We start from the raw sequence: 27,866 nt of genomic DNA on the forward strand, positions 1-27,866 counted from the left end.
TTGAAAGCATTCAAGATATATACGAAAGAAAGATATCCGGAAAACAGAAATAACTGCATCGCATCGCTTATTGTACAACCAAATAAGTCACAAAATGTATGAAACTCTGACGTCACAAACAGGGCAGAAAAGCTACTCAAAGAAAGCCCGAATACACAGATCTTGGGGCGTTCACATCAACACAACATAAACATTTGGTCAAAGATAATAGAAATAATTTATGGACGCGAAAAGACAAGAAAATCGTTTATGAACAAATGGGTAATGCTCTTTGTTTGTTAATATTTCTTTCCCTGCGAATGCGATTAGTAGAAATTTGCTTGGTGTTGCTAACATATGGTTACACCATTTGCGCAAGTAAGTTAAGAGGTGCAGCATCAGTCTGCCTTGAATATAAGACAAGGTCAATTACATAAGGAATTGCAGGCAAATCAGCCGACAAAAATACAGGCACACATTAAACTGTACTCTTACGTATTTGTTTTTGTAGCAGATAGGTACAAACTCATTGCATCATCTTGTTGGCTTGCGTACAGCCTATCAACAACCCTCCTCAACTAACTCATTTAGTTGCTTATTAGAACGATTTTGCTTTTTCTTTAAATATTTGTCATGATTTATGTAAAAGATTCTTGAAGTTTTTTATCATGATTTATGATTGAAAGAAGAAATACAAGAACGTGAAGCATTTTTAGGGAGCCTGAATTGATCAAGGTGTTGTTCGCCTCAATACTCTAAAAATATCATCTTCTAGGCGTCCGGAGTATTTATTTTATTGTTTATTATATGCTCTCTTGACAAAAACCTTATCAACTATAATTCATCAGAATCCAATTTTTAGCCATTTTCTCTCTCTTCATTCTTAGTAATCATACTGCATAGCATATTCATCGCTTCATCAATTCATACATAAATACATAATTTTTCCTTAAAACAATGATTTAAGCCAATCCTAATCAAAACCCAATCTCCAAAATCACACGAAGTCTTTCTTCCAATCTTCAAGGTCTATCGTAAACATAGGATTGGCCAATGTTTATAAATTAATCATCAGACATTTCTCTTACGAACTTGCCTCTTTGCAACAAATCGAAGGTTTCTAACACTAGTTAGCTATAAATAGGATTGATTAATTCTAAAGTCAATTTGGTTCAACACGAAGCACTGGAATCATTGCCGCGACTCATGGCTTCAACGTGAGGCAAAAGGATGCGTTCTTCTCTGCTCTTTTGCTAAAAACCTTGCTTCTTTAATCTAATTAGATTCAATAGGATCATTGCATTAGCAGATCTGGCGTGTCAAATCGATGCAGGTAATCCTTGATTTATCATTCTGATTAACCATTGCAAAAGAATATTTGATTTTCGTCCTTTCGGTGGATGATAAAATTTTGTGGCATAGTCTGCTTGAAGAATACTTTCAGACGCATTATGTTCCTTGGGTTAGGCCCATTGAAGCTCCGATTCAACAACAGTGACTTTCGCAAATAAACCATATTGAAACATTAGTTTCCTTCAAAGCACACATTTGATAATACAAGATAAGCATTCAACGAAATTATGCCACTGCCAGCAACAGTTTGTTAGCATCTGGCAAACTATTACGGGATAATCTTTCAGACTATTGTTATAAAATTGAATAATGAAGCAAAAGTCTTTAAACATCACTAAATTTTAAATTATCAAATCTAAAATTTAAAAAGTATGCAACTAGCAAATTAATTAAAAAATTTGCAAGTTTCATACTAATTTATTACAATGTTTGGCCTAAAACAAACACTTCATTTACATTTTAACTATAAATAATAAAGGTAACAGAATAGGGAAAATAGTTATCAATTTGCTAATCTTTCCTAGTTGTTTTGTATGTTAATTATGTTTTTTAAAAAATACTCAATTTATTTTATGGCCTTATTATTTATTACCTGACTTTAGAACATTCGCTGTACGAAAATTTAAATTAATACAGAAACTTCTTATGCAACATTCGGAATGATTCTTCTGAAAAAACTATGTATGATGTAAGACTGCAATTGTATGACGCAACAAGTACGAAATAAATTTCATAAGCCAAGTGAACGTGAAACGTGCCAATGCCCTGAGGTTGGGGTCTGTCAACTTCGTAATGGCCATTGTAAAAAGAAAAGCTTTTCTTATGACTATGTAATAACTAAACTCTAAAGACGAGCTCAATTGAACTTTTATATACAACAGAAAACACATACTGTGAAATTTCTTACTAGTGTTTTTCGAAATTCCGCGTTTAGGGGACCTTCTTTTTCATAATTAACTTCCCGTCCGAAAATGTCATACAGCAGAAGTTGTCTTCCTGTCCAACAGCTCTGACTTCGTGCTGGTTTTAACACCATCCGTAAATGCAAAGTATGCATAGATTATGCTGCCAGAAACACTAAATGAAATGATGACACAACATCAAGCTCTAAAGATGTCCATACATCAATGTTGTGACGTCAAAATAATGACATCACGATATGAATGCACAACTATACAAACAACACAGGGACAGTCAACGCCTGAAGCAATGGGTGCTGGTAAATGCGAAATAATTCACTAGTAAAGCAGCCTTTCTTATTGCTAAAGAGGAAAAACAGTCCTTTAGGGGCATAATTCAGTATGATGAAGAATGCGGTCTTGCAGAAATCTTTCCTAAACATTAATCAGTCAATGTACCAATACACTTTTCTTTGTACTAAGAAACTGGAAAAAATACTAGAAACTATTAGATATCATCCTCTAGCAAACGCTTACATTTTCCGATATTTAATAAATTTAGGGTAAAAGGGTCAATTTAGGATAAATTTCTTGAAATATGGTCAATTCAAAATTCTTCAATAAACTTATCCTGTCTTTGATGCACAGAAACTCTAAGAATTTTAAGAATGCTTCTAGATGTTAAAACCTTTCCTAAGGCAATTCCAACTGATGAAAGTTGGTTGAGCTAACAATCCCCCTAAAAAATTTGTTCCTGCGAGCAGAAACTGTTATGCTAATTGTGCCTGCAAGATTTTTTTCATATGGAATGCATATTCATATGAATTAATATTTCTTTAAGAGAGAGAGACATGAAGTAATGTTTGATGAAACTCCGTACATGAATGTAGAAAAAATGAGCATACATTCTGGCATACGTTTTGGCAAAGCCATACGTATTATTGTCGTTTGCTTGCGTCAGAACAGAGACAGCAATATGATAATGTGTTTCATTCCTATTGTTCATGAGTCATTTCTATTTTCACAGACTAGTAAATCGTAACAGAACTACTTTACTAGAAAATGACTTTAAAATAGCGTCGGTTTCATCAATAAGTATGGTTTTATAGAGTTTAAAAAAACTTAAGCGTATGACATAAAAGGAAAATCTGGCTTTGATTTTTTCATTCGCTCCAAAAATTTTGATGCCATCGATTCTTTAGTCTTATCCAAGCGATGAAAGAAATGTCAGTCTGTTTTATTGTTTTTTCAACTCCTTGCAATATTTTATCATACTTTCATTAAAAATCCTTTGAGCATTTTAATTTATAGACCATTAATCCAAATTTCAATCGCCTTATATTTCATTTAAGAATTTGGACCAAGAATCATTATGTTTGTTGTTACGGATTTCGTACGTGGAAACCTTCACTCTATGACCGATCCAACTGACATGAATGCTGAAACTACACGAAAAAAACCTATAAGCACTCAAATACCTTTGAACTTTTTATGTTTCTGCCAAGAAAATATGTTAATTTCTCTTTCCTACATAAATCATTTTCTTGGACGGTAAAGAATACTTTGAATACGTCACAAAAGTCTCTGAATTTGAACCGAAGTTCATTGTCAGATACATTTGATACAGTCAACGAAATTTGTTTGAAGTTAGTGACAAATGAATGTTTTTAAGGGTTGCAAAATGGGCATCACTGCCTTCCTTTGTCTTGTCACAAAAGATCGTAAAAAATCAATTTAAGGGCCTATAATTTCAAGCTGCCTTGTCTATCACTGTATGCCGTCCTTACTGTAAAGCCATTCCATAAATTTTGTCAAAAACAACATGGATTTGGAAAACACAGTGTCTACATCTTTATAAGTAAGATTCACGCCAGCCTTCTCTTTATCTTGTTGCGTTTCATTATCCTAAAGATTTGGCAGAGCAATAGGATTTTTATGGTTCGTCTTTATGGACTTTATGTCCCTGGTGTCATAGGCCTTCCTCATCTTTGTTTCGAGTAGCGTGGTCGTTTAATTCGAAAAAAGAATGGTGAAATATGTAGCTTAATTGCTCCTCAATATCTATAAAAAACTGGAGAAATTTAAAAAGATATTATTTCGGCTTTGCCTGCAGGCGTTGTCTGGTTTGCATGCTTTGCCTGCGAGCGCCGCAATTGACGAAGCCTGTGAATAAGGACAGTTAACTGCAGCATCTCGCAACAATTCTAAAAACATTTAGTATAAAACATTACACATATCCTGGCCGCAACAAGTCAGTTGAAAACCAGCTTAACAATAATATCAAATTAGAATCAACTTACCTTATGCTAACCCCTGTAAAATTTGTCCAGCTGAACACATAATCACCGCCGAGGACCATACCAATAAAAGTGATCGTGACATTCTATGATAAAAACGTACAGTTTTATAGTGATTACATAATCTGTCAGAATGACAATAAAATGTTCTAGACTTTTAAGCCACGTTTCTTTGATATAAAATCAACAAAAAAATTAAATCTTATACGAGTTCAAAAATTTTCCTGGATAGCTTATGCAAATCTCCCCAACCGATGATGCACGATATATTTAAAGGCATCAATGTACCTGCATTCAGATGTCAAAACCAGATCATTCGTGCTGGAAACCGTATGCAAAAGATGAAGAAAGAGGACAGCTAGCATACAGAGTGAAACGAGTTATAGTGCACATTCTGAAAAACATTTATGCAATTATATTTCACTAGTTTGACTAACAAGGTCGTGAGATACTCTCCCTATTTTAATATTAATCTCTTTGTTCCACGATAGACAAGCGGCACAGCACCCGGATCATCAGTGAAAGGGTCACAGGAAATCGTAAAAACTTAAGAATGAAGCGTTCGTTAAGTCAGCAATACTTTGAGGTTTGATTGCCTAGGGCTATTACTTAACCTACCCATAATCCTTTTCTATTACAGAAATTGGTTCCTTAAGCAAAGCTATTTTAAGAAGTGATTCCTTCAGGCAGCCAACCTAGTCATAGAGCAAGTGTAAAAATGGGGCTTAACAAGGCTTACCTTCTAATCAGGTAAATAAGCAAAGAGATCTTACAATGAGTCTACTAAGACCGGGCTTAATCTTATAAGTTAGCCGGTGGGAAGCAAAAATTCAAGTACATTGAAATAGATGGAAGAAAACTAAAGTTAACAATTACGAACTGGAGAAAGAGTTGAAATCTGAGAGAATGAATGAATAGAGCATCGACTGGAACAGTTATTAATCTAGGAAGAAATTTCAGAAATATTGGATAAGGTAGACGGGACCTTATGAATAATAGTTATTGTGGTCTATTAAAAAGAATAGCTGCAATAAATGATGAAATAGGAGGACCAAAACATAATGCAATATCTGATCTAAATAAGGAGATGAATAATCCAATTATGGCTTGCATCTTAGCTTCAGATTGATTGTGAATCCAGCAAAATTAATTTGGCTTCGACAGCTTGTCAGGAAATTACATTAAGCAACAAACACATGGGAATTTTTGCCAAACACGAGAAATTATGATTTGGTGCCTTGTGTTTTAAGCTTGATGCTAAACCAACAAAGAAGGCTGCTTATTGGTTAACAAGTCGGCAATTTTGTCAGAGAGTTTTTCAAGGTTTATGAATAATAGCGAAAAACTTTGAGAAACAACATTGTATTAATAGATTCTTTAATATGAAATAAAGAATTTGGCGTTCCTGTTATTGGAAATCTATTCGCAGAAGATGATTTCAGATTATTGGCAGTTAGGAAAATGGATTGAAAAGCCTGTTTGATTTTTAAACAAGGAAAAAGACATAAACAATTCTGTAAGACATATCTAGGGTAGGCTCCTGATAGATTTTTAGTGCTTCATTTAAGGATTTTATAAAGGGAGAATCCATGCTGTGTGCAATGGGTCCTATAGAATATTCTATCTGGATATAGAAAATGGCGTGCGTTGAGTTGAAGTCCCGGATGGGATAAAATGTTTTGATTGCCAAGAATGAATGTAAGTTGCATGTTGGAAGCAAGATCTTTAAGCATATAAATGTTTGGTGTCAGTTGTTTCTCAAATGAAAGATATTGTTTATGAGAATTGTAACCTAGCAGTGAAGTAATGTCGCAGTTTGTGTTGATGGTTACCCGGGCCTCCATTTTGATGATGGTAACAATACCGAAACAGCTCGGAATTATTCTACACTAAACATTAAACCAAATAACTACAGATAACTTGGAGAGCGATATGACAGTAAAGAAAGAAAGTTCAAAGCACATTGTAATTGCATGTCGACAAGACCTTTTTGAACAGCCTCGCAACAAAACTTAGACAAGTTTGTGTAGACTACTGACACCGGATTCAGACAGGCGTATGATCCTAATTTAGAAATGTCAAATCAACTCATTTCAATAACAGTGACCCATCGCTGAAAAGTTTTGTTTCGCAGGCGTGCTTTTCTTTTTCTAAACTTTCATTCACCTAGCAAAAGTGCTCTAGTGTTCTAGTTTAATGAAAGTAAATTGCTTAACCCTATTTTTGTCACGGTACAATGATCTGACAGGCATACTTTTTACTAACACGTACGGCAAAAATAGAAAGCAAGAACTATCCTGTGCTCGCTTAGCAAATAAGACAAGAACATTATTTGACAAAAACACTGGGATACAGCAACCTTCTATCATCAAACGAATATTTTCAATATTTTATTGCCGAATAACAGTCGCAGCATTAGAAAAGGGACAAAGGCCTGCGAAACCAAAGTTTGAATGGTCGATGACTTTATGATATGCGCATGGTAATGGAATTAAATAGACTGGAAGCCTGAGAACTAAAAAAAATGGGCCAATCAGACTTGATGGTCAACATACATCTGCTACCATTTAACTGCCAGAATGTTTAAGGATAGCTGTTGGACGTTGATAACAAAGGGCTTAGAAATCTTCTCCATTGTAACACATTGCGCTTGAAGTTGATTGTCGCATTCCTGTACCTGGAGGTAGTAAATCTATACCATGATTCGATTATAATACAAAGTCGCCATCTTAAGAAGAACCCATATCGTTACATTTGGTGACAAGGGTGGGATGGCGGCAATGAGTCACCAGTGTTTATACTATGAGATAATACCGAGATATGGCCTAAGCCATCATTAAAAAAAACTGGAAAAGAAAGCAATGTCTCAAGAATCTGTTTCTGATCTGACTTACTAAGATTAGGACTGATAGCTGCATGTAACTCAGACAAGGTAACTGAATCAAACTTATTGTTTTGAACTCTAGCACACATGTTGTGTATAGGTGGACTAGATGAGACTGAGGGTATAGCTGGCCAAAACCTTGCAATTTTTTGGCCTGCATGAAGCTCAACAGAAGATTTGGACGGATTGAGAATTCTCACTGGTATCATCCGCTCAAAGGCTTGACTAATACACCAATTTGACTTACGGCCTCGTTTTGAAAAATTCTTCAAAATTTTTTTGTATAAAATTTTTGACCTCAGATTTAGATTGAGAGCAATGATTTTAGTCTTATTGTAAGTTTTCATTATCATATTGCTCACGATATTGATTTTATGACGACACAAAGATAAAAACTTTATAAGGGATTTGACCGTGATTTGCGACTAGGTAGGTAAAGTTTTCCCCGGAACGATTTTTGCGGTCAAATCCTTTACACGTTTTCAAACTTCATTTCTCCGTAAAATCTAAAATACAAGCTGAAACAATATGAAAAATGGTATCCCGCCAAAAATTATGGCGATAAAACCAAATCTGCGCTTAAAAAAGTCGTATAATTAAGTTTGGAGAAATTTCCAAAACGAGGTCGTAAGTCGAATTGGTGTATACTGTATGCAGTAATATAGGATGATTCAGAGTCTTCACTGAGGCTACATAGGTAAAATACTTCACTGAGGTAAAATAGGCGAGAGTGGATCCGGATTGGATCCAAAAGAGTACAGATAGGCTTTGCGTTTACACGGGAACTGGTGGATCCGTATACTTTTGGATACGCTATCCGAAAACTTTTGGGATCGCTTTCAAAGGTGATCCCGTATGGATCCAATCTGGACCGGGCCCCTTTTAAACGGTTGGATCTGGTCCAGATTGGATCCGTCTACATTATTTGTCGAAAATGAGACAGAAAATATATCAATTCGAGGTAGTTTAAATATGTAATCCGTGGCTTTTAGGCGCCAAAAAACCGAACATCAAGTTGACAGACTACTGTGTTGAATTATTATTACGAAATGTTGACGCCTGTATATGTGCACCAATTTTCGAAAAGCGCATGCACGTAGCCTGTTGAATTCATCTGGATCCGTTCCCGTGTAAACGCAAATGGTTCTGGATCGGATCCCGTGTAAACGCATTGCCATGTCAGGGTTCGGATCCAAAAGTATCCGGATACTTGGGGATCCGATCTGGTCCAGGTATCGTGTAAACGGGGTCTGAAGTAGACTCCCGTTTATCGAAGGAGTCAGCATGGATCTTAAACCTCAGAATTTCTGTTTGCAATAATTCCGGGCCAATAATTAACAATATTCAACGACTGTAAATCAGCAAAAAGACTGTAGACATAGTAATAGGCAGTGAAATTAAGTCTTTAGGATTATGTTGTCTTCGGTACTGGATTATATCTCTCTAACCACCACTTTCATCAATACAAAGGGTTCAAGAGGATTCATAAAAATTTACATGTACGACCAAAGAAGAATATATATTAAACCTTTAAGGATGCAAATCTTTATCAAACATTTCAAAATATGCCATTTTTAGCATTACCATTCCCTTGCACCTGCAAACCGTAACGAAGTTTCTAAAAATGTGTGTCCCAAAGCAAACAGTTTGTGCAGCGATAAACTAAACCCATAATGCAATGCCAACAGCCTTAGCAATACCGAAACCAAACTAGCCCCTGCAAAGCTTGCCTTAGCATACGCGAATGAAAAACAAACAAGACTGAAAGGCCGTCTCAAACTAACATGGCTCCCAAAAATAAAACCAAACCAATGGGACATTTACAAAATCGGATGGAAAGATATTTGTGAACTACCAAAAGATTGACTTGCCTGGCAAAACATTTAATCTGCAAATTTGTGTTACACTAAGTAAATCTATTTACGAAAAAAGTTTTCAATATAAATTCGCTTTCTTCTGTTTATGAAAGTTTTTTGAGAGCGTTTTTTCGATGTCCAGCATTTCAAAATTTCCTTATTCTATGAAAAGCTAGTATGTCGTCTGCTTAAGACGATTATTCTTTAAATATTTTTCTTACGAGTTCGAATCTGAAGCACAGCGAAGTAAAATTAACAGACATCTCCAAAGAACGTGCGAAAAATTCCCCCCTATTAATCTCCCGTGGCGAAAGCCTGGTACAAGATACCTTACAACAATGGATATCTCTCTACGAAGAACAGTATTTCTGGTGCTACATAAAGGAGATTCGACTGTAGCATTGATGCTGAGAATGTGAAAAGCAATGCCACAAATGTGGTTGATGAGATGCCAGTAACCAAAGTATGAGAACACTAGGCAAAAAAGTTTTACCAGAATCCGAACCTACCTTTAGACATCCTATTATTGTTGTTGTAAGCGCTGAATTGGCTTGTGTGCAAGCAACAATCGAATAATTGAGAATGAACCTAAAATGCAAAACGAGTCATCTTTATCGAAGACTGGATTTTCCTGCTTTCTGTAATGGGTACTATAGCTTCAAACGATTGCTTTCAAAATAACAATTGCTATGATGCAAAGTGTCGAGTTAGACATATTTATTGAAATTGCAACTAAAGAAATAAAAGAAAGAAAGCGAGGAAAGAGGAGAAATAAAGAGAAGGAAGAGAAGGAGAAGAAAAAGAAAGAGAAGGAGAAGAAAAAGAAGAAGAAAAAGGAGAGGAAAGAAAAAGAGAATCAAAAGAAAGAAAAGAAAGGGAAGAACAAAGAGAGGGAGAACAAAGAGAAGGAAAAGAGAGAATGAGAAAAAAAGAAGGGAGAAGGAGAACAAAGAGAGGGAGAAGAAAGGGAGGGAAATGAAAGAGAAGAAGAAGAAAAAGAAAAAAAAGAAGGAGAAAAAGAAGAAGATGAAGTAGAAAAAGAAGAAATAGAAGAAGAAGAATAAGAAGAAGAAGAAGAAGAAGAAGGAGAAGAAAAAGAAGGAGAAGAAGGAGAAGAAAAAGAAGGAGAAGAAGGAGAAGAAAAAGAAGGAGAAGAAGGAGAAGGAGAAGAAAAAGAAGGAGAAGAAGGAGAAGAAAAAGAAGGAGAAGAAGGAGAAGGAGAAGAAAAAGAAGGAGAAGAAGGAGAAGAAAAAGAAGAAGGAGAAGGAGAAGAAAAAGAAGGAGAAGAAGGAGAAGAAAAAGAAGGAGAAGAAGGAGAAATAGAAGAAGGAGAAGAAGTAGAAGAAAAAGAAGAAGAAGAAGGAGAAGAAAAAGAAGGAGAAGAAGGAGAAGAAAAAGAAGGAGAAGAAGGAGAAGAAAAAGAAGGAGAAGAAGGAGAAGGAGAAGAAAAAGAAGAAGTAGAAGAAAAAGAAGAAGAAGGAAAAGAAGAAGAAAAAAAAGGAGAAAAAGAAGAATAAAATGAAGAAGAAGAATGAGAAGGAGAAGAAAAAGAAGAAGAAGGAAAAGGAGAAGAAAAAGAAGAAGTAGAAGAAAAAGAAGAAGAAGGAAAAGGAGAAGAAAAAAAAGGAGAAAAAGAAGAATAAAATGAAGAAGAAGAATGAGAAGGAGAAGAAAAAGAAGAAGAAGGAAAAGGAGAAGAAAAAGAATAAGAAAAAGAAGAATAAAAAGAAGAAGAAGAATGAGAAGGAGAAGAAAAAGAAGAAGGAGAAGAAAAAGAAGAAGAAGGAGAAGAAAAAGAAGGAGAAGAAGGAGAAGGAGAAGAAAAAGAAGAAGTAGAAGAAAAAGAAGAAGAAGGAAAAGGAGAAGAAAAAAAAGGAGAAAAAGAAGAATAAAAAGAAGAAGAAGAATGAGAAGGAGAAGAAAAAGAAGAAGAAGGAAAAGGAGAAGAAAAAGAATAAGAAAAAGAAGAATAAAAAGAAGAAGAAGAATGAGAAGGAGAAGAAAAAGAAGAAGGAGAAGAAAAAGAAGAAGAAGGAGAAGAAAAAGAAGGAGAAGAAGGAGAAGGAGAAGAAAAAGAAGAAGTAGAAGAAAAAGAAGAAGAAGGAAAAGGAGAAGAAAAAAAAGGAGAAAAAGAAGAATAAAATGAAGAAGAAGAATGAGAAGGAGAAGAAAAAGAAGAAGAAGGAAAAGGAGAAGAAAAAGAATAAGAAAAAGAAGAATAAAAAGAAGAAGAAGAATGAGAAGGAGAAGAAAAAGAAGAAGGAGAAGAAAAAGAAGAAGAAGGAGAAGAAAAAGAAGGAGAAGAAGGAGAAGGAGAAGAAAAAGAAGAAGTAGAAGAAAAAGAAGAAGAAGGAAAAGGAGAAGAAAAAAAAGGAGAAAAAGAAGAATAAAATGAAGAAGAAGAATGAGAAGGAGAAGAAAAAGAAGAAGAAGGAAAAGGAGAAGAAAAAGAAGAAGAAAAAGAAGAATAAAAAGAAGAAGAAGAATGAGAAGGAGAAGAAAAAGAAGAAGAAGGAAAAGGAGAAGAAAAAGAATAAGAAAAAGAAGAATAAAAAGAAGAAGAAGAATGAGAAGGAGAAGAAAAAGAAGAAGGAGAAGAAAAAGAAGAAGAAGGAGAAGAAAAAGAAGGAGAAGGAGAAGAAAAAGAAGAAGTAGAAGAAAAAGAAGAAGAAGGAAAAGGAGAAGAAAAAAAAGGAGAAAAAGAAGAATAAAATGAAGAAGAAGAATGAGAAGGAGAAGAAAAAGAAGAAGAAGGAAAAGGAGAAGAAAAAGAATAAGAAAAAGAAGAATAAAAAGAAGAAGAAGAATGAGAAGGAGAAGAAAAAGAAGAAGGTGAAGAAAAAGAAGAAGAAGGAGAAGAAAAAGAAGGAGAAGAAGGAGAAGGAGAAGAAAAAGAAGAAGTAGAAGAAAAAGAAGAAGAAGGAAAAGGAGAAGAAAAAAAAGGAGAAAAAGAAGAATAAAATGAAGAAGAAGAATGAGAAGGAGAAGAAAAAGAAGAAGAAGGAAAAGGAGAAGAAAAAGAAGAAGAAAAAGAAGAATAAAAAGAAGAAGAAGAATGAGAAGGAGAAGAAAAAGAAGAAGAAGGAAAAGGAGAAGAAAAAGAAGAAGAAGAAGAAAAAGAAGAATAAAAAGAAGAAGAAGAATGAGAAGGAGAAGAAAAAGAAGAAGAAGAGAAAGAGAAAAAAGAGAAGGATAAGACGAATAAATGGGAGAAGTTCGCGAAGGCCAGGTTGACTGTAAATTTTACAGATAAAAGTTGCAACGGAATATTAATTATCAACTGACCCCATAACGCAGGACAAAATGAATTGTGATAAAAATACAGAATTGTTCCAATCACTAAAATCCATCGCCTGCAAAAAAAAGAAGTGTGTCAAAAAGAGTGTGTCCAATTGCAAAAATAGAAGCGAAACATTAAACAAGATTTATTTTCTTTTTTACTGATTCTTTCGTAGATTCTAAGATCCGTTGGCGAAAATGACATATGCAGACGAATTTACCACAGTTTTCACCAAATTACTTAAAAGCCGGCATTTCTCTCATTACATACAGTATGCTGGGGGATGAAATTTAGAATCATACAAAAATCTTAACAACTGGCAAAGATATACATCAAAACCGTTTTACATTGACCATCAAAAAGACAACTGCAGATGGCTTCGGGTCATATAGGGCTTTTTGGTTACCTTCAGTGACATTTCTCAATCTTAAACCTTTTCATAGATTATCCTGTCAAACGAACATATTGATCGATTTCTGGCCAATTGTTTGTTACAAAGAAATGCTACAGATGTTCCTCTTTCATCAAAATAGATAAAATATGTTTCTGATTTTCTATGAAGCATGATCAACTATATCAGGAATTGGTGAACAAAACAAAACTGTAGGAGATATCGCAATCAGTTTAACTATTTTTATTGATTGAACTTAGGCCAAGAAAATGACACCTCAAAAAGGATGAACTGCCCGGACACCCCTAGTAATCGTGCCGTGACAAAATATTTTTGCAGAAAAAGTCCATCCAAGACATTACTCTTCCCGCAATTCCATTTATAGGGTCGTGTCTGTTTGTTTCCCATAACTAGCAGCAATGCAGCAATGAAAAAGACACAAAAGTTGTGGAAGCCATTGAGCTGAATCATAGAAATTAACGAGAAGAGTTCTGTTCTGTTCTGTTCTGTAAATAACGAGAATGTTCTACCTCAACTCCAGCCTTGCAGCCTTCATTTAACGATGCATAGCAAAATCTTAAGCAAGGAACTGAGGAAATACCAAAGTTAATTTAAATTGTAAAAAACATTTCTCACTTTCTATACACACTTGCATGATGTAAAGGTAATTTGGTATCCTATTGATTTTCTAACTCACACCCTAGTGCCTTCTCCCACAAATCCTACTCTCTGCACTAATACCAATGGACGCAAATTCAAATACCCCACAAAGTTATTTTTTCTGAGAATGGTTTAATCTCTCTGTCTTTTCCAACCACCTCTCTTTCAACATAACTATATAAAGGGTATACGTTGATATGCGGTGTATGGAATGTGACACTAGAGAGAATAAGGTGACATGTACACCATTTAGTCCCGCAACATTCTGATATCCCAAATCATGGAGAAGAAACCAAACCTCTTAATTTCAATTCTGGTAGGTCTTTCAGCCTTTAGCTCCTGTTTCATTGCTCGGTAAAAATTACAGCAAACAATAACATTTTAGTCAATCCGTTTAAAAGCAGAAAGTCGAAACGAAACTGAAATTTCAACGAGGCAAGCTGCAAATTAACATGTGAAAAGCCTTTCACCGTGCAAAAACTTCTTATCAATATTTCTAAATTCTCTCGATCAAAAGAAGTAGTCAATAGTTGAAAACATTTATGACTCATTTTGATTTCATAAAAACATTTTCCAATTTAATTTTCCAATAACTTTTCAGAGAAATCACTTAAATCACATTACAAAAATTGTTTGTCATTTCCCCTTTTTAGCTTCTTGCCATTCCCCTAGTTTTGCCTTATTTTGCTAACTATCTCTGTACATCTCATTGTTAATGGTCTCGTTTCTCGATATATTTGTGACACGTCAGTTGGCTCGGTTTTAAGAAGGTCATAAAGAACAATGTTATGAAATTTTAAAAGATTTTGTCGTGATGAAAATAATACAGAGTTTCGCACTGCTAGTCAAAACTTACCATGGGGCAAGTCAACACTTATCATTTCGAATAGAGGTCTTTGACTGCAATTAATTTGACCAAAATAACCTACACAAAACATGCTCAATACCCCCTGCTTATTAAATTTTTGAGTATTCCCGAAAACCATTACATTCTGTTTTCTGTCTGCCTCTACATAGGACGTTGTCTTGTCAGTTCGAATGTCGAGGTTAAATCATGCAAGCCGTCCCATCCAGAGCAGTCCCGTCCAGAGCCGTCCCGTCCAGAGCAGTCCCGTCCAGAGCAGTCCCGTCCAGAGCAGTCCCGTCCAGAGCAGTCCCGTCCAGAGCAGTCCCGTCCAGAGCGGTCCCGTTCAGAGCAGTCCCGTCCAGGGCAGTCCCGTCCAGAGCAGTATATGGTCAATCAAACACCAAGATTACAGGGGTGTCGTCCTGAACGTCGAGAGAGGAAGCTGTGCTGTGGGCAACTTCTATAATACATCCACGACCACACCCATGACAACACCCACGACCACATCCATGACCACACCAAATATGCTTGCATTTGGTTTTATCTACTGTGTATATGAAATCAGTCAAACTATTCGCCGATTCTTTCTGAAGCAGGCTTGGCTGAGCCTTCCTAAAGCCCTCCTCTGAAGCACAAATTCGCTAAACGCTGCATCCTCTAATTATGAAAGTCCTATTAGTTATATCGATAAAATCGTAAAGTATTAGTGTTGAAAATCTTAACACAAGTAGATTTGAAACTGTATAAATAAATTAAGGGGTCCAATAGAACAGCTACGGCTCCACAATATATCAGTGAAGGTGGAGGGAGAGGATTTGCTTTAGGACGTTCACGAAATCACGAAATCAATAACTCAATTCGACAGTCTCAAAAATTAAACTACCTTTTCAAATTTCATTTTGATACAGCTGTGTCCCCGTAATTAAAACAGAGACATTTATCAATATTCTCGCTTCTCAGGTTTTCAGATATCAAATTCAAAAGTTATATGTGAGGGCTTACAGAGACATAAATAGAAGGATTGAAATACCCGGACTAAATAATTTCGTTGACATTGTTCTGAAAAAGCAGTAAAAATTTTACATTGTTCCGAGAAACACACTTTCGAATCGAACGGTATCAGGAGACTCTCAGTCTTCAGAGAGAGTGAATGCAAAACAAAGAAAATATGACAATTTGACAAGGGGTGGCACTTGGTAAAATATTTGGGGGCAAGCCTATTGTTTTAATAAAATGATGTCACATTTTCTTATTGTTTTAGAACAAAAGACCATTGTCCTCAAAAGTGTTGGGGGCGAGCCCCCTCCCCCCAGGTGCCCGCCACTGAACTTGACCATCAAAGAATAGAACTCTTACGAGCAGCTAAATGCAAACAAAGCCTCAAATAAGATCGGTAGAAAGCAGAAAGCGATGAAAAATAATCAGTCATAAATATTAATATAAATCGTACCTTTTGAAGTTCTCCATTGTAAAATGCGAAAAGAATACCAGGTACCAACATAAACAGGGAATTATAAAACATGAGACCATACTTTCCAAGTTCTTTTGATTCAAGTTTCTTTTTTACAAAGACACCTTAAAGAAAAAATACGAATAACAAATCAATATATCACGCAAACAAAAAACTTAAAAAAAGGTTTAGATTATTTCTGTGAATAGAAGTCATTTTTGATATGATAAATTTGAGTACTTTTCTGTAGCAATCCCAAACCTCCCATAGTTTAGTTTGCAAACAGGATTACTTTCATCAAGTTATCATCTCATTCATTTGTCATAAGATTCAATTCTTGGAATTCCAGTCTGTACTTGTGCGCAAACAATATGATTAGAGTACGCAAACCATAACACCCATGATGAGATAATATATTTTGAAACTGCACTAGCACTAGCATTAGAATGCCAGATATCAAACATTAGAATACCCCATATCAAACATGCGAATAACAAACATCACGCACTGAAATGCCAAATATCCAGCATTAGAATGCCAAATATCAAGCACCAGTATACCAAATATCAAGCACTGAAATGCCAAATATCCAGCATTAGAATGCCAAATATCAAGCATTAGAATGCCAAACATCAAGCATTGGAATGCCAAATATGAAGCACCAGTACACCAAAAATCAAGCATTGCAATGCCAAATATAAAGCATTAGAATGCTAAATATCAAGCACCAGAACACAAAATATCAAGCACCAGAACACCAAATATCAAGCACCAGAACACCAAATATCAAGCATTAAAATGCCAAATATCAAGCACCAGAATACCAAATATCAAGCACTGGAATGCCAAACATCAAGCATTAGAATACCAAATATCAAGCATTAGAATACCAAATATCAAGCACTAGAATACTAATGTAAATACCAAGCACTAAAATGCCAAATATCAAGCACTACAATGCCAAATATCAAGCACCAGAATGCCAAATATCAAGCACTGGAATGCCAAACATCAAGCATTAGAATACCAAATATCAAGCATTAGAATACCAAATATCAAGCACTAGAATACTAATGTAAATACCAAGCACTAAAATGCCAAATATCAAGCACTACAATGCCAAATATCAAGCACCAGAATGCCAAATATCAAGCACGCGAATAACAAACATCAAGCACCAGAACACCAAACATCAAGCACCAGAACACCAAACATCAAGCATTAGAATACCAAATATCAAGCACCAGAATACCAAATATCAAGCATTAGAATGCTAAATATCAAGCACCAGAACACAAAATATCAAGCACCAGAACACCAAATACCAAACACGCGAATAACAAACAGCAAGCACCAGAATTCCAAAAAATCAAGCATTAGAATACCAAATATCAAGCACCAGAATACCAAACATCAAGCATTAGAATACAAAATATCAAGCACCAGAGCACCAAACACCAAGCAGTAGAATTAGGCCAGTCCACCGAAGGTCGAATAATTGGTATTCGGTTACCTGTTTCACTATTCGGATAGCTGAAGCCCAAAGCGAATATTCGGTTACAAGCGAATAGTTCGAACAGTACGATTATTCGGTTGGAGACGATGAGGGCGAATAACCTAACTGTTGGAGGTCACAATTCGAATAACCGTGACTGATCGAATAGCTGTGACTATTCGAATAACCGTGACTGATCGAATAGCTGTGACTATTCAAATAACCGTGACTGATCGAATAGCAATTGCCAACCGAATAGCAATGACTAGTCGAATAGCCAAGACTGTTCGAAAGGAAAATGGCAACTTCCTTTCTTCACTCATTGAGAGAGGTTTATGGATACTGGCCTTCTTCAAAATTTGCAAACCCAGGAAATAATAACAAAGCCAATAAAGCAAGATTGGAAGGGGGCAGGGGGAGTGGAGCATGGGTAGCAGGTAGGGGTCATAGGGGTTTGCCTCGCGAAATTTTTGTGTTGGACAGGGCCTCCGAAGAAGGGGAGGCCGGGGGGGGGTCATGGCCTCACCACTTTTTTGCAGAATAAAACAACTTTTCCAAAATCTTAAATCTTTTGTTACGGGTGTTAAATTTTCCCTTGCAACCCCCCCCCCCCCCCTCCCACTTTCCAACCTGTATCGAAGCCATGCTAGAAAGCGTTCTACTTTTCAAAATTTTGGAAACCGAACTTTTTTTAAAATTAGTTGTCATAAAGTTTTGACATTCATTTTTTTAATTAAATTGATACTGACTTTCTGGCCATTAGGGGCGACTAGTGCTAGGGAAGGTTCGAGAAAACATTTATTTTCTAAAAAATCGTTTTGAAAATTGCAATGCAGCACACCCTCTGAAGTTATGTAATACACAGGAAATATCAATAGGAAAACAAGAAAAATTAATGGTTCTTACTTATCAAATAGTAATGACTGATTAGCTGTTGGTCATTTTCAACAAATAACAATAAATTTTCAGATTGCAGATTTTGACCCCAACCCTGCCACACCCACTTTGTCACACCCATATTCGCCGAATAACCGGATATTCGTTAAATTTCAAACCGAATAACCGAATAGGAATATCCGAAGGTTTGGACAGCCCTAATTAGAATATAAAATATCAAGCACCAGAATTCCAAAAAATCAATCACTAGAATAGCAAATATCAAGCACTAGAATTCCAAAATATCAAGCACTAAAATTCCAAAAAATCAAGCACTAGAATAGCAAATATCAAGCATTAGAATACAAAATATCGAGCACGAGAATAGCAAATATAAAAAGCACCTGCAGATAAGATATCAATCACTTAAATACCAAATACAAAGCACTTGAAAAAGCCACGTGCCAAGACACAGTAGAACCAGCTACAACAAACTTCCTTTTTCAAAATGTCAAAAAGGATAACTACTAAAAGAAACAAAATTAGCAATTAAGATAAAACACGATGCTAACGTCGAATAACAGTTCCGTACTCTAATTATATAAGTTAAACTAATTTGTAATGCAAAGGGTTCTGTGGATTTTCTTCATCCTGTTTTTACTTGCAATCAAGAAGGCCCTACAATTCATTGAAGAGCAAACAAATGTTAATCGGCTGCTAGTGCGATTCCCGTGCTATAAATCAAAAGTAGTAGGAGAACAGGATTTGGAAAATATTCTGAAAGAAAATGTGAACGAGTGACACGATCAGGGAAGGACCAACAGTCAACTATATTGTTAAGATCTAGCTTTAGGAAGCCAGTTCACCAACCTTTATTCCAAAGTCTAGTACAATGGGCAGTAAATTTGAAGGCTTCCTAAGAGGCCGTCCTATCAAGAGCCAAAACATACTGTTTCCAATTCTCGTAATTAAAAGTAGAACATAGAGAAGACTAACCGTTTGCTGCAGTTAAAACGTCATTCATTAAGACATAAAAATACCCAACTGCATCAAATGCGAGATCGGAGCTGCGATAGAAAGAAAAATACCATCAGTTGGGTTGTCTAAACTCCTGAGGGGCGTAAACATATACTACTGGTATCGACGGGCCAGTGCAAAACAACTACGGATAGAAGGTTGAGGGAGCAAGGACACAGAAGCACAACGATCATGAGAGCAAAAAAGGCTCTTCAGTTAAGAGCATTAGCCAGCCATCCACTGTCCATGGTACACAGTAAAACTAACCCGTTCCATACTCCTATTTGAAAATGAAGCTATTTTTCATGCTTACTAACAATAAAACTTCATTCCCTATTAATATTTAGACACTCAATCGTGTCAAAACAGAATGAGATTAAATATTTACCCTACAAAAACCTTCATCCTTCCGATAACAAAAAAAAATATGCATTCACTACATCTATTCATTTTGCTATCTACAGGTTAGAGGTCAGATATATATCATCACATCCAAAGCTTCCGAAGTGACAAAATATAAGTGTGTACTAGGTTGAAGCAGGTAATTGTACCTTGCAGCGATAAGCGAGCCAGCAATCATAAGGTAAACTGACATCTGCACTCGCCGACTTGCTCTGATCCTAAAATTGAACACGTTTGGTGAGCACGGATTAAAACTCAAGATTAGAAGCTACCATTCTTAGGACACTAAAATAGGCTCCTTATGGTTTATTTTCCCCTGGACGTATGGTGCTTTACTAACATGAAGTTAGAGGTTGAAAAAAATGCAGCTGCAATCCCGGACAAAATTGTTGAGACAAAATGCAATTTTTGTAATTTTCTACTTTACCTTGCCCCTGTAAAATCGAGCCCCCCCCTTTTCCCCCCAAAGCAATGTTGGATTTGTAGTTCTATCATGTCTCCTTGAAAATCATGCATTCAACATTGAATTGGGGGAGGGGGGAAGTTATTTTCTAAAGGAAAGTTAAAATATAAGCTTTCCTTGAAAAGTCTCAACCATTTTTGTCCGGGATTGCTTTCTACAGCTTATTACATAAGATGATGTTTTATCATCTGTTAAATATGTATTAGCTATTTAATTGTTACTTTCTTGCACATTAAATTTTAGATTAAATTAAAGAAAAGTAGTAGTTATGCTACATTAGTAGCTTATAACGTATTACCAAATGAAATGAAATTTGAGAATACTAAAACAATAAAATAAGCTTAAGAAATCCATGAAACTAGTACGGCATTCAGTGTTGATCTGTGAAACCAACAAAACTTAATAAAAGCTTCTAGTTCAAGGAAATGGTAAAACAACTTACCCGAGTAGCCAGTACTCAGCTATCATTGTCATTAAGATAGAAAACCTTCTGAGAACAGTGAACATTGGCAAACTGAAAGAATAAAATACATTGGTATATAACTTGTGAGAATGCACATAAAAGGGTTGGGTACTAATGACGTCAGTTGTGTGTACAAATATGAGACTATTACAGATTTAGTAGTTGACCACTGTGAGAAAAAATATTAATAGACAAATATCGATACTTTTGATAAACAAAAACTGGGATCTCGATTATCTGGCAATTACGCTTATAAAGGTAGATTAAATTGTATAAAAGTAATTAGGACTCGCCGAACAGCCTTTGTTATTTCTTTCTTTTGATAGCTCTTGCAAGTTATTTATCCCTATCGGTCTTTGGCGCTATTGGTATAGCTCTGTCATGTGCCATATCTCATAATTTTACGCACTAAAATGTAGTCAAATTGATTCATGTCTTTATGTATATGCACAAAAATCTATTGACAGATTTGTAGCAATGTAAGCTTTTTAACGTCCTAGAACAAGAAAGAAATAGAAATGCCATCTTGCTCTCAATTTCAAAATATATTATGAAGATAAACAGAATATCTCTTTCTATAAAAGAAGAGGCAGCATTCTTCCTCTTTTGAAGGCCTCCCGTACAGAAACAAAATGTTCAGGCACAAAGTAAGGGCTACAGATGTTCCAGCGAATAAACTAAGGTTGCAAATATGATAAATTTTGCGATTGGTAGTCAATACTGTTAAAGGAACGCCGATTGACGATGTTCCTATATTTAATTTTACTTTTGTTGTTGCGAATGCTGTCTTTTTATGATCTAGTTTAACGTGCAGAAAACATGGAGCCAGCAAGAGACGATGTTGCGTGACCGTTGCGTCTTTATGAATTTACTGACTGACTACAATTTAGGGCGTATACACACGAAACAAGGGACGCTACAATTATGTTGTTTATTACGTTACGCAGACAATAGAAAGTGTTAATGACAGAGACACAATGGAGGACATGATTACGTTTAGACAATGATCACTACACTGTATTGACCACCTGTAGCAGTTCTAGCCCATGTGCTGACGTATAGGGTATCACAAACGACTTACTTGAGCATTTTAGTTCCTCCTAGCCCAAACGTGAGATTTCCAACGTATATCAGAGGTAGAGGCCAGATCTGAAATGAAACGTACACATTTGAAGATTGGAAAAAACACCAGAAACATAACAAACTAAAGTAATTTTTGTCCGACACTCTTCAGTGTATAAACGTCGGATGATGACCGAAAGTAAGCTGAAAATTAATATCTATGTGTTGTCGAAAGTAACGTGAGATGGAGATCATTTGTTTTGATGTAAAAAGACTCCAAAATTCCTAAATGAAAATACATTCTTGTCTGCACAATGATTTGGAAATTGTCGTCACTATACGTTTTGACCTACTCTTGATTACTAAAAGATCTATAAACTTGCACCCTTACCAGACTATCACCTCTAAATGAGCTTTGCAATTGCACTGAAAATAAAAGTAATGCCTGAGTCCAACTTTGCGTTTTACCATATTTGCGTTTTATCATAGGGAAAAGCGCTGTCTATAACTTATTTTTCGTCCATGGTTTGCATTACCTTGGCTCTCGTCGCTCTTCTTTCCCATTTCACTGCATTCCGTCGAGGACAACAACAAGTGAAGATAATATATCTGAGAACACTTTACGATTCTCGCAGTGAAAGATGACAAAGCTATTTGGCTACGATTGTCAAAGTCTACACTCTTACGAGAAGGGTTGCCCTCGAGCATTTAGGTCACAAAACTTTGGGATGTAGCGGGCATGATCTTGAATTTTCTGCGCAACGGTTTAGTTGGATTAAAAACATAGCAATTCAAAGGGCAACTAGCTGCGGGGGCAAACCTTTGTTTATGTAAAGAGGAGGATAATAGCCTATTTTATTAAAACAATTGAAAGTCACTGGGGCTGAAGAGGCAATTGCCCCCCCCCCCTAGTTAGTATGTTAAAAAGGCCCCGATTAAGGCAATAAGGCACTTTCCTTATGAGCAGGTTCAGGCTTCACTTTGGTACATTTGAAAAGAAAACTCCGGAATCGTATCGTTCTGGCTATACGGTTTTATATTCTGTCTCTTAGCATTAGAAAAGGAAGCAAAGTGGTTACCCCCATCTAGCATCAGACATATCTAGCATTCAGATTTCTCTTCACAAACAATATAAATCATATTTGCCTGAACCCTTGCTTCTTTGCAAAGTCATTCCATAGCTCACTTGGCAATCGAGTAATCCTTAAAGGCTTGTTCTTAAAAGCTTTGTTAGTTAGTGTTCATATCAAGGCAAAATCTTGTCAACGAAACACTGTTCCTATTTAGTCTATTTAAGCGTCCCTCGGTTAAACGAATAAAAATTCTATTAACTAAATGTGACGACCAAGAAAACAAAAATTTGGCAATCTAGAATCTAGAAATGAACCTCAGGATTTCTGTCATATTTGATAACGAACTAAAACACACGATTCAAATTGAATTAATGGAAAAATAAAGCCGGCTGGTTGCTGTGCCATTTAATCAAAATAATCAAAACAATCAATTGAGACAATGCAGTAAACAGTGATAATTCACTTTGATCTTGAAATGCTTCCAAACTATCTCAAGTTCTAATCAATGTTTTCACATAGAAATACAACAGCTTGAGGCCACAATCTTTAACTGACGTCATACCCTCTTCTCTCTGTTATCAATTTTGCATGCGTTTTTGGCTTTCGTGATTTTGCACAAGAAAGAAATCAACTAATCCCCTCCAAAATAATTTAAAAATATGTCTAGAAAATGAGATGATGAATAATATTATCATTTAATCTTAGATCAAAGTTTAAATACATTCAGCTTGTTATAATACGATGTTTAATTTGCATGAATGTGTTCAACATGTATACCTCTGGACATGTCTCTATGCATTGTAGGTATTTCAATCAAAATGATAAACCCAGCAGGCCCTCTTATTTCATATCTGAATAATTATCCATATGTTTGGCTTGTTTCTGTTTCACTCGCCATAAAGCCACAAAGCTTAAGAGCTGCTAGCCAGTGACGTGCCGAAGAACCTTTACATTGATCGGAGTGTAGCAAACAGGGTTTATTTTAAGGAATTTTTATCACTGCACTTATTCAAAAAATTCTCATGACCTTTCTCTTAAAATTTTTAAAAATTATCAAACTAGCTGAAACTTTCGAATTACACTAGCTCTCGTCAAAGCCTTACAAGAGATTTCAACGAGGAGAAGCAGTCTAGGTATAAAAATGATTTCGAGAATAAAGATATCAAAGGAGAAGATGAAGAACAAAACAAACTAGATACTGAATTCGATCAAATTTTAGACAGATTTCACAAATTATGATCATTGTTACTGTTATGTTCTCGTGTTTATTGTTTTGCTCTTTCATAAGTTTATCATTGCATAATTATGATTTATCACCGCACAAATGGGTTATCACTGCATGGCAAAAGAAGCCATGGTAGCAAAAGATATTTATCTTCTGGTGGTGAGATTTATCATTGAACAGGATAATCGGCGACGTCACTAACGGGCGGGTTTAAGGGATAGTTCAATCCGCCAACCCAAAAAATGCTGCTCTACCGCAAGAAAAATCTGCATGGAAATAGTACGGCAATTGAGCAGCATAATTGGGTATCTAAGTCCTTCTCATTAAGAGCATAAATATGAATTTCAAAAGGAGCAGGTTTCAATTTGAAGGAGATGGGGGTCTTGGGTCGGTAAGTATTGCCTAATTTGGTTAAGGGGTTAAACAAAGGAAACTTGCACAATTTTAGATAATTTATGGTGAAAGTTCATGAAATCTTACGAGTTTGGGGAGCAATCTACAAGAAAGCCCCAATAAAGAGGAGGAAAAGAAAAAAGGGAACCTCTTTCACACCCTTCCCAAACCCCTGGTTCTTTTCCCCAAAATCTTGCAATTAGGGAAGAGAGGTTGATCTAAGGAAAGCTGCCTGTAATAGGCCAGAAAAAAATGGAGAGACAGGATCAGAGCACAGAAAGACAGGTGAAAGAGACAAAGAAATTGAACAACAACAAGAACAGCCAATGACTTTATGAGAAGGTGCAAATACTTTGTTTGAAAACAATAATTTACCAACTGTTTTAAAAAAGATTTATGACCCAATAACTTGATTGACTGATTCTTACCAATATACTTGGCATTTCATCCAAATCTGATAAGAAAATATTTGGGGGAGGGTGATAATATTTTGACAAAGTATGATTCTTGATATAACTGTACAACTCACAAACTTGCTTATAAGGAACCAAAATTTATCGTGGGTGTATCCTATTTTTGGAAAGGATCTTCCCTGTTCTGTTCAAGTGAGGTCAAGGTCAGCATTTGGAAAGAGAGTAGCAGAAACTTGCTAGAAACTTTGAGAAATAAAAAATAGGTGGCCCAAAATTTCACTTTTGAGACAGGAACATTGTAATAAAATCTACCAAACTGCAGTAACAGCAAACTATAATAAAGATTCATCTTTTCACATTAAAGTGTCATCTTTTGGAACAAAATACCAATCTGATAAGTGTGCTGGTGATGTAGGGTTGTGTGATGGCTGCATCTTTTGAAATTTAATGGCACACAGACCGTGCATGTAGTTGGTGGATATTTTGTTGTGCACATTAAAAATGCATTCATTATTAGTTATCAGAAGGCAGGTGTTACGTAGTACAACACCTGTTCAGATAACGGAGTTACTTGGTGAAAAAGGTCACCAGAACAGGTTAATTGTTAAGTGCATAACTGGAACTTTTAGACATTCACATGTTTAAATATAGAACTTGGTCACTAGCAAAATAGTTGTGGCTAATCTTCTGGACAAATCAAATAGTAAATAAAGTGTCGCTTGTAGTTAGTTAGCTGGTTAGGGGGTTTTTCACCTTTAGGCACAAAGGATTGAAACATATGCATGGTTTTCCAAACAGAACTGAAGATTTACAGACAAATAAGTTTTAACACTAGCAATACATTTCTTTTCTAATATATGAGACATATCCTTTAAAAAGAAATTAAAGTAGGATTAATAGAGTGAAATTTGAAATAAGACAAATTGAACGCCTTTGAGGTAATACATTCGTAGTACAAACCTTTCTAAATGTGCTCCTATCAAGCCCTGGAAACTTCACTATTGTTGACTGTTTGCCAATGAAAAGAACTGCAATTGTTGCTACCATCTATACATAGAAAGTAGGCCAATTTGAAGTCGATAAAAAGCAGGGTTATATTGAAAGGTAAAAATTGTGTGAATTACTTGGTTGGATCTGATGTATTAGAAAGATATTAGATGAATTTAAACACAGTCTGTCATATTTCTTTATCTTGATATTATAGACATCAAATTGAGAACAAAATTTTTCATATCATGTTTCATTTAATGACAGATTAAATCTGACCAAGGGTCTTAATATGAAATGGAAAGTTAGGACTGTTATCAGATGGATCTGTTAAAGCAATCTTAGGATAAGACAATATTGATACTGATGATAAAAAAAATGTTTTGATTTTAATCTCAATAATGGTTTGTCATTCTACCTAAATGCTCTCTTTCAAAAAGCTATGATTGAATAAATTTAGACCAAAGAAAACGAATAAAATTCAACTTTAAGCTCACCTGCCCCAAGCCTAAAACTTGGAAAGATGGGAATCTACAAAAAAATTATTGAAAGTGAATAATTTTCTATAATTGCTGTAGAACTTCCATCTTTATTGCACATATATCCCAACTAATATATCTATTTTATCTGTTTTGAAAAGAGTATGCTTCAAAGCTACACTGGCCTGGTATTTTATTGATTTCAAAAACTTAGCCTCTTTAGCTTGGTACATGATTTTAACTATAACAATTGATTCATAGCCAATAAAATTGGTTTTTTGCCATTTACAAACTATGTTCTTTCAATAAAAAACAAGAGATAGCTTGTCATCACAGATATGTATAGGCAAACACAGGTTTATGGTTAGTGAATGTTCTCAAATTGTAGCAGATCTCCCAGGCAAGAGCACAATAAATGTTGCACAAAAGCTTAAAGATTTTTGAGTAAATGCTTATATTCCTTTGCATACTAGTGTCATCTCTCATTATTTTTATTTGTTCCTTTATTGGTGCCACTGGTAAATAATTGGAATTTTTGACCAAATGGCATTTAGGCAGAGAATGGCTCACCCAAGATGCCAAACTAGTATCATTTAGGGCACACCTAAAAAATATACGATTCAATTAACATATGTGAAAACTGACAGCTCTTGCCCACCAGGCATTTTTGAGTGATTTTTGTAGTGCAGGGCTACTGGTGCACCTAAGATCTGGCCAAAATGATTGTTTACTACTGCTTGCTTGCAGAGAGCAAAACTCAAGAAACAGCTTATACATATATTAATTTCAAACAAATTATATTCAAATTATAAATACATCGAAACAATATTGAAGCAGCTACAACCCAATTGTGTTTACAATTAAGCACCTTCAATTGCAAATTCTTAAATAATTGCTAAACATTTCTACGTTTAAAAGAAATAGTAACATATAAATAAACTAATTGATATTTGATAAATAACAGCGTTTGGTAAGTTTATTGACTGACAACTTCAATTCATTTCGGACTCATAACAACAAAATCTAATAATACAACTTTCAGCAATGATACACTCATTTGCTAATTATCTCAATGACGTAAAAAAACAATCGTATTAACTCTGTGCTACACAGTAGCAAGACTAGTTGCATCCTTTTTTCAAGAACGCTTTTCAGCGTCATTATAAATGGGTTTAGCATCCACGTCCTCGTGCAAATATGGAAAGCGTAATAATTAGCAGGTAGGCAAAGCAAATTCTTACTTGTATGTTGTCAGTACCACTTTGTTTATCACAACTATAAAGAAAGAGCTTGCTGCATACATCAACGCAGTCGATATTCGTCTTATAAGAGCTTGTTGATCCTCTTCCATTTTTGCAAATGATTATTGTTACGATCTCACGAATATTGTTTTAGGCCCAGAATAGAAATTTCCGTTTGATGTAAGATTTGTTCGACGCTCAGAGATTTCATTCATTTGCTAGCATTGAGCCAATAGATAAGCAGAATCTGCCCGTTTATTCTTTGGTTGTGGTAGGCAGCAGAAAACTTCGCGAGCATCATTAGCAGGAGAATAAATATCTACCAAATACATAACCAACACTTAGTAAACTGGTACTTAGGCCAAACACGAGTGTTTAATT

General features: G+C 35.4%; 1 protein-coding gene and 1 pseudogene across 1 annotated transcript; one reads left to right on the forward strand and one right to left on the reverse strand.

The window, feature by feature from the left end:
- Positions 1-1,898: 1,898 nt before the first annotated feature.
- Positions 1,899-27,864, reverse strand: LOC148957440 (UDP-sugar transporter UST74c-like). Its single transcript, XM_089115375.1, has 12 exons — positions 27,486-27,864; positions 26,263-26,296; positions 25,739-25,825; positions 21,694-21,761; positions 20,592-20,663; positions 19,836-19,904; positions 19,264-19,334; positions 15,897-16,021; positions 12,554-12,621; positions 9,778-9,856; positions 4,532-4,614; positions 1,899-2,409 (listed from the first exon to the last, which is right to left on the reverse strand). Exons 1-12 carry the CDS (start codon positions 27,593-27,595, stop codon positions 2,307-2,309), a joined length of 969 nt encoding a protein of 322 aa, XP_088971501.1. The 5' UTR covers positions 27,596-27,864; the 3' UTR covers positions 1,899-2,306.
- Positions 10,552-11,923, forward strand: LOC148957441 (uncharacterized; annotated as a pseudogene).
- Positions 27,865-27,866: the final 2 nt, after the last annotated feature.

Source organism: Rhopilema esculentum, unplaced genomic scaffold (genome assembly GCF_057945365.1).
Source record: "Rhopilema esculentum isolate cy_ngs unplaced genomic scaffold, ASM5794536v1 HiC_scaffold_27, whole genome shotgun sequence".
NCBI classification, from domain to species: Eukaryota; Metazoa; Cnidaria; class Scyphozoa; order Rhizostomeae; family Rhizostomatidae; genus Rhopilema; species Rhopilema esculentum.